Below are 14,138 nucleotides of genomic sequence, written 5' to 3'. Positions count from 1 at the left end.
AGACAACCCCTAACACTCTGTGCCACCCCCAGCAGTGCTGTCCCCAGTCACAGGGGCCATTTCCCCAGGGGAGCACTGGGGACCAAGACAGGAGATGCACAGGCAAAGCAGCCTCGAGGGAGGAGGGAGGAGCTGAGGCAGGTGAGCAAGGAAAGGCGAGGTCCCTGCAGCCCCAGGGCCACAGGGCAGGAGGGCTGGTGTCTCAGGTCTGGGATGGAATGGGTGCTGGAGTCCAGGAACCCATCCAGCCCAGCCCCACGCCACAAGAGCACGGCAGCAGGATCAGCAGTGTGTCTACTCGCCAATCACCTACCCTCTCCGTGCCAGGAATGCCCGCCTCCAAGGCAGGCAGTCTCCTGGCTGGAGGGGGCGGCAGGGGGTGGGGGCACCTGAGCCACCCCACAGCAGGCTTGGGAAGTCTCTGAACTCTGGTCCCCTGCCTGCCCTGTGAACTCAGCCTTTCCTTCTCTGCTCAAAATACCCGCCACCTGCTCATGATGTCACGCGCCGCTAACAGACCCGCCGGCTCGAGAGAGCTGACACTGGCCGTGGCCAAAACCAGGGGAGTGGACCAGCCCTCAGGGTGGAGACAGGGAGGACAAGACAGACAGACAGACAGGCGGCCTTCTTGGAGTGCGGCCCGCCCCTCCAGGTGCCAGTCTGTGAGCTGTGCACACTCACCCTGGAGATGGTCAGGGGCATGTTGAAGTCTTTGCCCCCCTGCAGGCGGAAGCCCCAGGGCCCTGGCCCGGTCAGGGTCACGCTGTAAGACATGCTGGTTCCCACGGCAGATGCCCCTGCAGACAAAGGGGAGAGACGGTCACGTAAGGGGACACTCACGTACCCCACCTCCCCTGCCCAGACCTCTGCCCCAGAACCCGACCCCCAGTCTTGCCTGCTCCGTCCCTTGCTGCCTGGCCAGGCAGTGGGGAGCTCCTGAGCGGCTCCTAAGAATAGCTGGGAGGGAATGCCATCGCCGCTGATATCTGCCCTCTGCTGCACCCATAAATGGACTGTAACCCTACACTGTGCCCGCCCGCCCGTGGCCTCCCAGCTGGTCCACCGTGACTCACACGGCTAATATAGCCCCTGGGGAGGGGTGTCCGGCACCCAGCGGGCAGGAGGGGCGGCCCAGCCAGGTTAGTGATAACGCTGGGGCCTTGTGGCTCCCCCTCAGCCCGTGCAGAGCCCAGCCACTCGCGTTCCACTCGGCCCGACCCTTCCCTGCCTGGGAGACCGTGGGCTGAGTGCCCAGAGACAGGGGCTTTTCCACTGGGGTCTTGGCTGCTCTGTGCTCTCCACTGGGGTCTCTGAGCTCGTGCCTTATGCAGCACGAGGGCCCTGGGGGTGCCTAGGACTGAGCTGAGCCTCCACTGGGGGCTGACAAAAGCTTTGGCTCAGGACACGGGTGGCTGGCCCAGGGCTGTCCAGCATTGCAAATGATCATCATAGTTAGCAGCTCTGGATCTGGCCACGCTCAGCACAGGGCCCTTCCCACCATTATCCCTTTGGGTCCCAGGAGGCTGCCACCTTGGCCCACGGAAGCCAAGGCTCGGGAGGCTAAGTGACTTCTCCAAGGTCACACGGAGAGTGGACCCGCGCCACACTGGAGCCTGGGCTCACGCCAATGGGACTCCCGCCAGACAATGGGCTCCTAGCAGCTGCAGGCGCCTCCCGCAACCCTGGACCTAGAGGGTTGTTCCCCCGCCCATACTCCTTGGCCAGGGTCTGGGGGCAGGCCTGGGGCGGGGCGGGCCCACCCACCCCCTGCAGGCCCTCTAGGGGCCCAGCTGGTTATTCCTGGCTCTCCTGCCTCATTTGTGCCCTGGAAAACTTGACAGCAGCATGGAAAGCCACAGCTGCCAGTTCTGCACGCCAGGCCCCCGTGCCCTTTCAGCAAGAATGGCAGGGACTGGGCGGGGGGGACAACAGTGACAGGGAGAGATGTCATTTGCTCAGCTGCTAGGACACAGGGCCAGAGGGGCAGGGAGAAGAAGCCAGCGAGGTACGTTCAGCCCATACCCCAGACAAAGCGTGTTCTGGGTTGGGGGACTTGGGTCCCCTTGGGACTCCTGCCAGTGTGGTCTTGGGCTCACAGTGTCCCTAAGAAGCCCTTCCCCAAAGAGATCCCAGGCCCTGCGTGGTCTGGAGACAGCACAAGCCTCACCCTGGCCCCTCCAGCTGGGGAAACTGAGGCTGGGAAAGAGACAAGTGGGTCATCTACTTGCTGGCCCCCTCTGAGCATTCTGACCTGGGCTGGCCCCAAGGACACAGTCACTGCCCAGCTGCCAGGCCCCCAGCCTCACACCCCAGGCCTGCCACACACAAGGGGCATGGCAGGGGCCCCTACATTACAGCGTTGTTTGGTAACTTGCCCAAGGTCACAAAAACATCAGGTGGAAGAAGCTAGGGAGGGACCTGTGTTCTCTCCCCAAGCTCAGCACCTCCCCTGCCTTGTATCACACAGACCTGCCTGTCCTTTGAGCCCTTGCCTGGCCCCGGAGGCCAGCACCCCATCTCTCCCCGCTATGCCACCCATCCCTAGCTCCAGCCTTGTCCCCTTGCCTAGGAGTGTCCATCCTGCGAGGCTGGGAAGGACCGGCCGCAGGGGAGGGAGGAAGGTGCACAGGGAGTCATGGGTGAGGCTGTACCTGAAGCTGCGGGCTCTTTTTCCCCCGGACTCTGGCTTGCTCCTGCCTGACGCTCGCCTCTGGGGAAAGGGTGGGGTGGCAGGAGGATGCTCTTAAAAGGGGAAAGCCAGCCTCCTTCCTCTGCCTCCCCTGGGAGGCCAGAAGCCAGCCAGAGAGCAGCTGGTACCCGTGGACTGGGCGGAGCTCAACAGCTCACTGGGGAGAGGGGCCCGGCGTGCCTGGCCTTGCTCCCTCCTCTCTGCCTCCCTGCAGTTTGAGGTGGGCCCTCAGGGGAGTGAGAGCCCAGTGGTAGGGGACAGGGGGAGGGAAGGAAGAGAAGCTACTGGAATATCAAGGCCAGGCCATGGCTCTCTCTCCCCTTGCAGTACCAGTAGGTAGAGACTGTATTCGTCCAGGAGATTTTGTCTGCTTTTTATTTTCCCCACGTCCTGTAACAGTCACCCAGCCCTGGGAGGACTTGGACCACTCATGGGAAACAAAGGCAGGTGTAGTATGTGGGCGTGTGCTCAGTGCGCGTGCACCTAGGCACCTAGGGGAGAGCGTGCCTGCCGGAGCTGTGTACATGAGGGTGACCGCAGCGGGAACCGTGTGCAGGCAAGAAGCCAGAGGGGCAGAACTGCTCCCGTCACAAAGTGGGCCTTGTGCTCAGCTTCCCCTCCCGGCGATGGAGACCATGCAGGGCTGGCCTTCTGGGGCCACTGAAGCGCCCGGCCCCGGGGGCACAGACTGGTGGAGATGCCTCCCGCATAGATAGCTGGCATGTCTCCTGGAGCTGTCACCATTGTCATCGCGGGGACAATCACAGCACACAGCGGTTTGAGGGGAGGTGGGGAGGTGGGGGACAGGATGGCTGTTCAGCCGGGCCCAGAGTGGGTGCTGCTGGCCAGGCTGCAGGGTGCGGGGAGGGGCTGTCAGTGCAGCTGGGTGCAGCGTGGAGTCACTCTCAGAGCTTGAGGCTCGTGGTCATCCTGTGTGTGTGTGTGTGTGTGTGTGTGGTGGGGGGCGGACTGCTGGGGGTTGTGAGGAGGGCGCTAGACATGCTCCAGAAGAGCCAAAGGACATCCTAGGTCCTGGGGTCCAGGCAGGGGCGCAGCCTCTTGGTCTGAAACAAACAGCACACATCCGTTAGCACCAGGGGCACGGTTTGAGTCAAGGGAGGTTGCCGGCAGGGCTTCGTTGCATCCCAGGGTGGGACTGGGCCCCTGGGAGACCAAAACTGGGGACAGGAGCCAGCAGAGTGTAAGCTCTGGGACGCCCGGCTGGGGACGGGGCTCCTTGTCACCCACTCTCCAGTGCCTTCTGCTCCCTCCCATCCTCCTCGCCCCTCCCCCGGAGGGACCACAAGCTACTCACCCTCGCCTGCCCTGCAGCACTGCCTCCTTTAGGCTCACGCTACAGGCTGACTGCTTTCACCCAGGGCCTGCCCAGGCCACTGCGGAGGGGCCTGGCCACCCTGCACAGCTGACCCAGACCCTCCCGGGCTCTCAGTCCCGCAGGGGCAGATCTGGAAACCCCGCAGGCCAGCAGCTGCTCGGGCCTATCCACTGTGCCTCCTGCGCCTCCTCCCTTCACCGATGGCCCCCATCCCTGCCACCCCCGGGGACACTGTGGCTGCTCTCTGGGCCACTGAGAGACATCCAGTGCCTGTCACGGAACAAGCTGAGCTGCCTCTGGGCCCCAGCATTGCACAGGCTGTTTCTTCAACCTGGACGGCTCAGTGTTCTCCCCTCCCCCAAGGTGGCCCCACCATCTCTGCTTCACAGCCACCCTCCCTGGGGACCTTGGGGACTTGCCACTGTTCCCGGCACCCTGTGTGCTCAGACCGGTGCTTATCACATGTGTTTGCTGACTGCTGATGGCCCACGCTTGCCCAGTGCCCCAGCCTAGCCCAGTCTCCCCCCAGGCACAGCGTGTGTCATTGCTACCTGGCCAGCCTGGGGGCCATGGCCAGGCCTGTGTCCTATGCACCTCAAGCTTAGGGCTCTCAGAAAGGGAATGCAGGGAGCAGCAGGGACCACCCAAGTGCAGAGAGCAGCCCAGGGCTCCCCGCTCACGGACACACAGGGGCGCAGCATTAGAGAAAGAAGGTGGGAGCCAGGGAGCACCCAGGGACCTGTGCTGCGGGGTGAGAGGAGGGCAGGGTGGGGCACTCTCAGCTGAGGGGAGGGGCTGCCCGGGGTGCCTGTGCGCACACATTTCCAGCGTTCCAGCATGCGGCCTTCTCTCATCCCCATCGACATTCCGTTCCATAGGCTCTTGGGCTGACAGCTGGCCTTCTTTTAATAGCCACAAGCATTCTGGGTGACACGGATCCCGGGGCATTCGTGGTGAGCATATACACAGCTCGCAGCCCCCACCCCAGCCAGTCCAACCTCACTCAGTGACACGCGTGGTACAGAGCAGACGCACCAGAGCGTGCTCTGTCCCGTGTCTTGGGATGTCACAGTGCCAGAGTGTGTGCTGGACACGTGGTCACACGCACACGCCCCCAGGCTACACACCTTCATGAATGCACACCCTCTCACACAGCCTTCACCTGCAGCACCTGCCACCTGTGTGTGCTTTCACACGCAGACACACCCGAGAATGGCCACAGATCGCAGGCTGTGCTGAGTAGCTCAGACTCACAGAGACCCCAAGTGGGCAAAGGAAAGGCGGGGCGGGGGGTGGGGGTGACTCCCAGACAGCAGTGGGAGCCTGCCCCTAAGAACAAGCCCCCTTTTTCCTGGCCACTGTCTTGGTAACTGGCCCCTGCTCTACTCCCCCCACCCCTTTTACAGATTGACAGGTGCTAAGTCAATCACCTTCCTGGGTGTCTCAGCTTCCGGTCCCTGGCGCCTGGGAGTGGCTTTGATTTCCCCGTCCTCCAGGCCCTGAGCACAGAGGTATCGTCCACTCAGTTGCAGGGCAGCCCCCCATGCAGCTGCTGCCTCGGTGTCTGTCCAGCCCTGGGGAGGTGGAAGAGTGACTGTGAGGGGGGAGGGACAGTCCTCAGCCTTGCTCCTGTCCCCTCCCTGACAGGGACTCCTTTCAGGGAGACCCATGGCATTGCTTGTCCCAAATCCCTGCCAACTGTGTGCACCTGTGCCAGGGTGTGTGTGTGTGTGTGCGCACCTGCATGCCTGTCTTCCTGCACTTGGGAGTGTTTCTGTTATGAGGTGGATGAGAGGTCATCATGAGGGTCTATATTTGATTCACTCTTCGTTGTTCACTGCAATGGTTCAGGGAGGGGAGCCCAGCCCATTCTTCCTGGAGCCCTTGGGAGGAGATGGCCAGTCAATCTGGCAGCCCTGGCTCTAGGGCTATAAGCAGAAGAAAAGGGGCTGACACTGTGGCATAACATGTTAAGCTGCCTCCTGCAATGCCAGCATCCCATCTGGGCACTGGTTCAAATCCCAGCTGCTCCACTTCCTATCCAGCTCCCTGCTAATGTGCCTGGAAAAGCAGCGGAGGATGGCCCAAGTTCCTCTGGCCCCTGCACCCATGGTGGGAGACCCAGATGAAGCTCCTGGCTCCTGTCTTCTGCTTGGCCCAGCCCTGGCTGTTGCAGTCATTTGGGGAGTGAACCAGTAGATGGACGAGTTCTCTCTGTCTCACCCTCTCTCTCTCTTTGTAACTTTGTCTTTCAAATAAATAAAAATAAATCTTTTTAAAAAATAAATAAATGGCAGAAAAAAAAGGAAAGCAAAAGCACCAGGGACAGGAGCCCACAGTGCAGGGGGACACAGTGGGTGCCAGAGCTACGGGCCCCAGGAGGTTTGACAGGCCGGTTCCCAGGCCAACACCCGCCGTGGGGTCAGTATCCTCCATGGTCACTCCTACTCCTTGGCCGGTGCAATTTGTAGAGAGGTGGATGGCCTGCCCAAGCCCTGCAGCCAGTGCTGCTTGCCCTGCAGCCTTCTCGGCTCCCAGGCCCGGGGGCTCAACACTGAGGAATCAGGGGCCCCGATCTGGCTGCCTCCACGTCTCCCTGGGGGCCCACCTGGGCCAGGACACTGATCTTCTATAAGAGACAGCCTGCACTTTGGAAGACAGGTTCACTCCCGGCCCTACCCCTGGGTGCCCTCTCTGGTCCCAGGGCTCCTGATGGTCAGGGAGGATGACGTCATGGTAGGGGGCTCCCCAGGGTCCTGAGGGTCCCGAGTCCCCCTCCCAGAGCCCCAGGCCTGGCTGAGCATGGGATGGAGAGGACCCAGCAGCCTTACCACCTCGCTCTCGGAGCCCAGGGACTCCTGCCGCCTTCGGCCTGAGATCCAGCTGAGGTCGGAGGCCTGGCTGCTCAGGGTGGAGCGGTGGGTGGAGCGGTAGCTGAGGGAGGGGCGGCTGTGCCGGCCTGACACGCCCAGCAGCGCCCCCAGGCAGGGCAGGTGCTGGGCGATGGCTGCCCTGAGGGGCCGCACGTCTGGTTAGGATGAAGGGATCGGTGGACAGACACAGGGTGGGAGGGGAGGGGTGGGGCGGGCAGATGGACGCAGGCCTAGGGTGGCTAGACAGAGAGCCACTGGGGGAGAGGGGAGGCTTAGATGTGGGGTCCATGAGGACAGACAGCCACCCAGGTCATGGGAGGTGATGAGGATGGACAGACAGACGCAAAGCAGATACCAACTGGCTCTCAGGCTGGTGGGGATGGACAGACAGACACACTGGGGCCGGGGGCCTGGAGGAGAAGCTTAGGGTAGCAGGGTCAGCCGCTGGACATCGGATCCAGCCCTGGCAGGCTTGGTGCCAGCCACATCTCAAGGAGCAGCTGGGGCTACATAGGCTGAGGCCCTGCAGCCAGCTGCAGAGGGTACTGAGTGACTGGCACCAGCAGGCCAGCAGAAGAACAGGGGCCTATGGGAGAACCGCCACCCTGGCCGCCAGACACCCGGCTCTGAAGACCCCAGAGTTAGCACCGGGCACTGCCTCGGGAGCCCTGACTGCACTCCAAGCCAAGCTCCCAGGGAAGCTGGGGCAGGGGAGGGGTCACACCAACTCCAGACCCCACCCAGGGTCACCAACATGACACCGGCCCCTTCCCAATGCACATAAGAGAAGGGACAGGCGAAGGCCCTTGCTCCCACCTGCAGCCCCAGGCCCTCCATGCCTGTGGGTGGGCCCTGGGGGCTGGAAGGAGGGCCCACCTGTACTTGGGATGCGTGATGGCGTAGATGATGGGGTTGTGGATGGCAGAGGCCTTGGCGATGACGGCCGGCACGGAGTTCATGTAGGGCGACAGGCTGTGTGCGTACCTAAGACAGAGAAGGCGCGGCTGTCCCCACCATGAGCCTTCTCCCTCTGGGCCAGACCCAATGTGGCCCAAAGCAACACAGCCAAGTCAGCCCCTAGGGAGGGGCCGGCAGGGCCAGGGTGGATTCTGCACCCAGGAGAGTGGGGGGGGGGGGGAGCTGGAGGTGGTTGAAACTGAGGCTCAGGGAGAAAGACATGCCCGCTCATGGGGGTTCACTGTCCCACTGTCCAGCCTGTGTTGCCCCCCCTTGACCTTGACCCTGGCCCTGTGCCCAGCTCTTCCCACACCCCACTCCACCCTGCTGCCCACTGCTCCCCTGCCTCTCTCAGAAAGCTCCCAGCAGGGCCCACACAGGAAGATCCTGTAGCCAGACAGGGGCAAGCTTCAACAGCTTTCACTGTCTACACCCACTCAGCTGCAGATGCCAACGTCCCCAGACGTCCATGGAGCACAGAGGCCATGCCTGGACGTGACAGCACCCCTGGCTGCTACCCGCCCCAGGCAGAGGGTACCGAAGCTTCAGGGAGAACTGCGTGTTCCCAGAGGGGCTGGCTGCCCTCAGACCAGATCTGGTGTGGCCCAGAGCTCCCTGGCCTGTGCCCAGGTGTCTCCAGGAACTGGGCCGGTACCCCCTGGGTAAACTGTCCCACACAAGGAGAGAAGAAGGTTGTGAGGTCAGAACCTGGGCTTGAGGGTTGCTGGCTCCATCGGGCCATGAGGGAGGGACTGCCCAGGGCTCCCTGCACCCACCACGCAACCTTCCCCCAACCCCAGCCCTGAAGCCCCTACCCACCCAGCAAAGGCCACCAGTGCCACAGTGGAGTAGGGAGCCCAGGAGAGCAGGAAGAGAAGGATGACCAGCAGGGCGACCTTGGCCATCTTCCACTCGCTCTGCAGCCGCCGCCACTGCCGCCGCTGCGGGGACTCGTGGCTGCCCTGGCAGGCCCTAGGAAGGGTGCACAGTGTGCTCTGACCCCGCTCAGGCAGACTGAGTGCCAGGGTCACTGCTCACATTGAGGAGCCCCCACCCCTGGACTCAGGGAGATTCAGAAGGGATCCCCCCTTCCAGAGCAAGCAGCCCTGACTTCCAGAAAGTTCCCCACTACATCCAGCCTCAGCTCCTCGCCTGTGATGGCACCAGGGCTGCCTTCTCCACCACTTCACCCGTACCTAACAGCAGGTGGCTCAGAAGTGGGGGTGCCACTTCCCGAGGCACCCCCAGCCCTATAAGCACATGCTGCTTAGCTTGTCTCGGCCTGCCTGGAGCTGGGGGCGCTCCCGTGGGTGGGTGCCAATGAGTCCTGGGGCAAGGGCCACCCTGGCCGAAGAGGCCCAGCACTCACCGGCCTGTCTCCCGGATGGCCCTGAAGATGAAGATGTAGCAGTAGACGATGACAAGCAGGGGCAGGAAGAAGACAAAGCAGAAGAGAAGCATGGTGTAGGAGCGCACGGACGGCGTGAAGGTGACGTAGTCCCAGGAGCAGGATGTCAGCAGCCCCTCGGGCACATAGGCACCTGGGAGCCCGAGGCAGGAGCTCAGACCCTTGGGCGGTGCCACCAGAGCTCCCTGTCCAGCAGCGGTTTTGTATGTGGGGTTCAGGGTCCCTGAACACAGACCTGGCCCCCTGCGCCAGTCCCGCCTGGCACAGTGAGGAAGCCCAGAGCAGTTGGGAGCACAAATTGAGCTTTTTGAACCAGTTCTGCAGGGGGTGCGGCCTCGGGACGCAGCAGGCAAAGCCCCCGTCGTGCACGCTTGTGGTTGGAGAAGATGCCTCACTGTGGCCCGCAAAGTGTGCCCCCCAAAGCTTCAGCCAGCGGCCTGGTCTGGCCTTTCTCCCCTCTGTCCTGTCCACGCAGACCTCGCTCGCCGGCCCCTGCTTTGTCTGACTTGTCACTGCACACGGAGCAGCAGGTGCACCTGTCACTTCACCCCACCCCGTATTTGGAAATGGGCTGTCCTGGTGACCCTTGGGCTGCTGATAGGGCAGCCTCAGTTTCCCCTGCTGCTAGTCAAGCCCCCTGAATGTCCATCTGACCCCAGGCTCAAGTGGTCCCTGGATTGTACCCACCTCCCTGCCTCCCCACCTGGACCAATTCCACCTCCCTCCCCTTCAGCTGCCCCTCCCAGCCCACCTGCTCCTTCCCCAATGCCGCAAGCCCCCACTTACTCCAGCCGAAGAGGGGCGGTAGACTCCAGGCCAGGGCATAGAGCCAGACCCCAAGCAGGACCAGCCCTGCTCGCTTCTTGGACACCATGCTGACGGCAGCCAGCGGGCGTGTGATGACCAGGTAGCGGTCCAGGGCGATGGCCGTCAGCGTGATCATGGAGCTGATGCCAAAGAGGGCCCCACAGAAGGCATAGAACTCGCAGCCTGTGGGCACAGCCACTGCCCTGAGTGCCCAGGAGGAAGCATCTGGGGCCAGAGTGCCCTCAGCTCCTCCCTCACCCCAGGACAAGCAGCTTGGCCAGGAGGGCGGAGGCCTCAGGACTGATCTTCCCCTCTGGTTCATTCATGGGACTGAGGGCAGTGACCCATTCTCTGCCTGTGAAGAGGAAGTCTCCCCTCTTCCTCTGGGCCACCCCCCCCCAGCGTGGGTATCCCCCCTGTCAAGACCTCCCTCCCCCTCCAGCAGAAAGGAGCCCCAAGTGTCCACCTGTCTCCCCGAAGAGCCACCGCTTATAGAGGCTGCTGGCGAAGAAGACGGGAGCTTGGGTAAAGGACATGAGGAAGTCACTGACCGCGAGGTTGATAATGAACATGTTGGCAGGAGTGCGCAGGCCTCTGCTCCTGTGAGGGTCGGGCGCCATCAGGAGGGGCTTCCTGTGGAAGTGAGCCTCCCTCACCCCGCCACTATGCGTGTGCACACATGGCCATGCGTGTGTCTCAGAGCCACATGCACACACGTGTCTCAGACCCACACACGCACATGTGGAATCCACACACGTGTGTGTCTCAGACCCACACACACACATGTGGAATCCACACATGTGTGTGTGTCTCAGACCCACACATGCACATGTGGAATACACACACACATGTGGAATCCCACAGTCCAGCAGGGGCCAGCTGAGCAGGCCCCTGGGAGCCCGGCAGTAGGGGCTGAGCGGGCACCCCCAGGACGGCTCCCTCAGACCAAAGTGGGAGAGCAAGGCCTCTCCAACCACTGCTGAGGCACCCAGGGGACGTGGTGCTGGGGGGCAACAGACCCTCCTCTCGCCCCCTGGATTCCCTCTGCAGGACTCACTCTCTCCTTGGATAAATCTCTCCAGGCCAAGGTCTCCCTAGGGGCTTCTCCCCAGGCGCCTGCCTCATGTGCCCATCCTCATTCCCCTTCCCACGCCCCATCAGGCCTGGTCCTGCCGGCACGCTGTCTCTGCCACCCTCACCCTCGGAGTAGCTGGTGATTGTGACCAAGAGCTAAGCACCTTCACAAGCCTTTGCACCGACTCCTGAGAGAGGCATGATTGTCCCCATTTCCCAGATAAGAACACTGAGTTCCCCATTCACAAGGTCACTAGCTCCAGATCACAAGGCTCAGTTAGTGGCACAGTCAGAATTTAAACGCTGCCTTGCAGGGCAGTGCACATGTGTGGAGTTACATAGTCATCCTTTGAGTCCCCAGAGTAAATCACAGCTCCAATTGACAGACCACAAGAGGGAGTTCAGAGAAGACAAGTGACTGGCCCACTCTTTCTGCTCATAGATGGTGGAGCCAGGGGCTGTGAAACCCTATATCTGTACCCACGTCTCTACCCATCCATCTCAGCCATTCAGCCTGCCAGGGGTCAGACGGGTGGGAAGCAGCAGGAGATTGCCAGGGGTGGTTGCAGATGGGTTTGAGCCCCACTCCCAGGGCTGCTGTTTAAGGCAGATGGAAGATACCCCTGGGGCAGGTGACAGGTGAGCTGAGTGCAGGGCAGAATAGAAAATCCAAGGTTCTTGGAGGCACCTGCCTCCACAGAGAGGATGCCTAGGGCATGACGGTCAAGTACCATGTGCCATTCAAGCTGCCCTTGGCCAATTTTTTGTTTCTTTTTTCTTTTCCTTTTTTTTTTCTTTTTGCCCCCTCCCTGAGCTTGAGAATTGAAGTCTAGGCCTGAGACTACAGAGGGCTTGCACCTGACCTCCCCTGGAAGTCTCAGCATCACCCTGGACAGAGCTGGGGCCGTCATTCCCACCCTCATGTTCTGCCCTGTGCTGGCCTCAGTGCCCTGGGTCCACCCCCACCGACCAGGCACCTGCAGAAGGTATAGATGACTGTCAGATTGCCCAGCATCCCCGTGAGCCCCACCAGAAGGATCACGGTGCCCAGGGTGTAGTGGGCGTGGTCCGGAACATCGACAGTGGGGAAGGGGACCCAGGCAGCCTCCTGAGCCCCAGGGGCCTGTGGAGAGACAGAGCAATGAGGGCATCACATTAGCTCCTGTCACCTTCAAATGTAGCCCAAAGCAGAGCTAGCGTCCCCAGTAGGCAGGTGGGGAAAGTGAGGTGCTGAGTGGCCAAGGCACTTGTCCACACAGCTAGCAAGTGGCTGAGCTGGAATTGAACTAAGGGTCTTCCTACAGTCAGGCCCAGCTCCTCTGCTAGGGCTCAGAGGCAGACGGCGTCCAGGACTGGGCTCAGAGCAGCTGCTGGAGGCCGGTCGGACAATCACGTGCCTGGCAAGCGAAGACGTGGCTGGGGTGACCCTAGCTTTCTCCAGGGAAAAGGCAGGGCCAACCCCTAGGTGCCTCCCTCCCTGCTGTGTGGACTCTGTCCCAAGTGCCTAAGGCAGTTAAGGGCAGTCAAGGTCTCTGTAGACTGCGGGGTGGTGGCATTGGGCGGAGTCCCTCTCCTAGGGAGTTCCACGCCTTCCATGCCTTCTGGGACCAGCACACCTGGCTGGTGCGGACCTTGATGCCCGACATAGGGGGCAGGGGTAGAAGAATCCCTTTTAGAAAGGGAGCCGAGGCCTCCCAGGATCACTGCGGAGAGGGGAGCATGGCGTTGCCCCTGTGAGGTCAGGGGGCTTTTTTATGTCCCAGGGGTTCCTGTAGCCCCAGGGCTTTCCCATTCTGTGCAGGACCTGGACCAACATCCCAGCATTCCAAGGGCTCCCTCGGTCCCTCCCCCAGGTAATGGTGGAGTTAATGGGGTGTGGCCCTGGGGCTCTGGCCAGGGCTAGGGCAGAAGCAGCTGGTGCCCTGCTCTGGGCTGCACAGATCCAGCGGCTCCAGGTCTGAGGGCCCTGCCTTTCTCTACAGGGCATCAGACCAGACTCTGATAGCAGCCCAGGGCAGGGTTGGCCTGAGAATGCTTTCTCTCCACCTACACCCTCTTCTCTCAGCCCATTCACCTGGGGCAGGTCCAAAGAGGGCCAGTAGCAGGCCTGAGGAGCTGCAGCCAAGCCCAGATCCCTCCTTCTCCCTGTCGAAGCAGGAGGGTGGTAGGCAGCAGGGAGGAAGGCACTGTGCATGCACGCGCTCCCCGGGGCTTACCGTGGGGCTGCTGGGTGCAAGCTGGCCAAGGCTGGAGATGCTGCTCTCAGAGCCGACCCACCTGCTGGGTGGGGCAGCTGTGCTCCTGGGCTCCTGGGCTGGTCTGGGAGGGACGCTGGATCCCCAAGGAGAGTTCATCCTGAGGTGTGGTGGTCCTTGCTCGAGGCCACAGAGAAGTCAAGGGCATGGGGAGCTCAGGACACACGCTGTGCCAGCCTCACAACTTCCTCCATCCTCAGCACCCCTGCTGGGTCTGCCTGTGCCTGTGTCTGGTGCAGACCCAGCCTTATGACCGTGCAATGCCAGCGAAGCGCAAAGGAGCCAGTGTCACAGTCACAGCGACTCACAGCTCCTTTAAGTAGTGTGCTGGGGGCTGCACAGGCTCAGTCGCTCCCAGCCCCCAGCTCCCACAGAACCAGACTCCTGGGTGTCTGTCCAGGGAGGTCTGATGATGGTGGTGTGAATGTGTGTGTGTGTCCACGCATGCATGTCAAGGGACACTGCTGGGCTTGGCTCCTGGGCACTGGGCAGAAAACTTTATTCTCCTCTCCAGCAACTCTCTCCTCTTCCTTCCCTCACCAAGATCAGCCTCTGCCGTCCCAGGCACCTCCAGGGCTATTTGTGGGCAGGTGAACATGTGGAGCTCGGCCCCGCCCTTCCCACAGTGGCCCCGCCTCCCTCTCTGGTCCTCATGAGTCCATAGCATCCTTTCAACATTTTTAAATTTGTTCTCCCCTTCTCAGCAGGTGCTGACCAACCCTAGGACCTAAGCTAAGAC

At 61.9% G+C, this 14,138-nt stretch overlaps 2 protein-coding genes across 6 annotated transcripts in view; both read right to left on the bottom strand.

Annotated features, from left to right (window-relative positions):
• Positions 1-1,039, bottom strand: part of LDB3 (LIM domain binding 3) — a 60,036-nt gene extending 58,997 nt beyond the window's left edge. For all 5 annotated transcript variants that reach the window (XM_062214533.1, XM_062214529.1, XM_062214530.1 and 2 more), the window contains exons 1-2: positions 896-1,039; positions 682-797 (exon numbers count right to left, since the gene is read on the bottom strand). In XM_062214533.1, the coding sequence (XP_062070517.1) occupies positions 682-774 (93 nt within the window). In that variant the 5' untranslated portion in view covers positions 775-797; positions 896-1,039. The remainder of the gene's footprint in view (positions 1-681; positions 798-895) is intronic.
• Positions 1,040-3,714: 2,675 nt separating this feature from the next.
• OPN4 (opsin 4) lies at positions 3,715-13,498 on the bottom strand. Its single transcript, XM_062214308.1, has 10 exons — positions 13,361-13,498; positions 12,122-12,267; positions 10,537-10,670; positions 10,050-10,253; positions 9,225-9,396; positions 8,675-8,827; positions 7,775-7,882; positions 6,857-7,037; positions 5,456-5,599; positions 3,715-3,753 (listed from the first exon to the last, which is right to left on the bottom strand). Exons 1-10 carry the CDS (start codon positions 13,496-13,498, stop codon positions 3,715-3,717), a joined length of 1,419 nt encoding a protein of 472 aa, XP_062070292.1.
• Positions 13,499-14,138: the final 640 nt, after the last annotated feature.

The sequence above is a fragment of the Lepus europaeus genome, chromosome 17, assembly GCF_033115175.1.
Source record: "Lepus europaeus isolate LE1 chromosome 17, mLepTim1.pri, whole genome shotgun sequence".
NCBI classification, from domain to species: Eukaryota; Metazoa; Chordata; class Mammalia; order Lagomorpha; family Leporidae; genus Lepus; species Lepus europaeus.
Note: the sequence above shows the minus strand (reverse complement) of the source record. Positions and strands in the feature narration are given on the sequence as shown.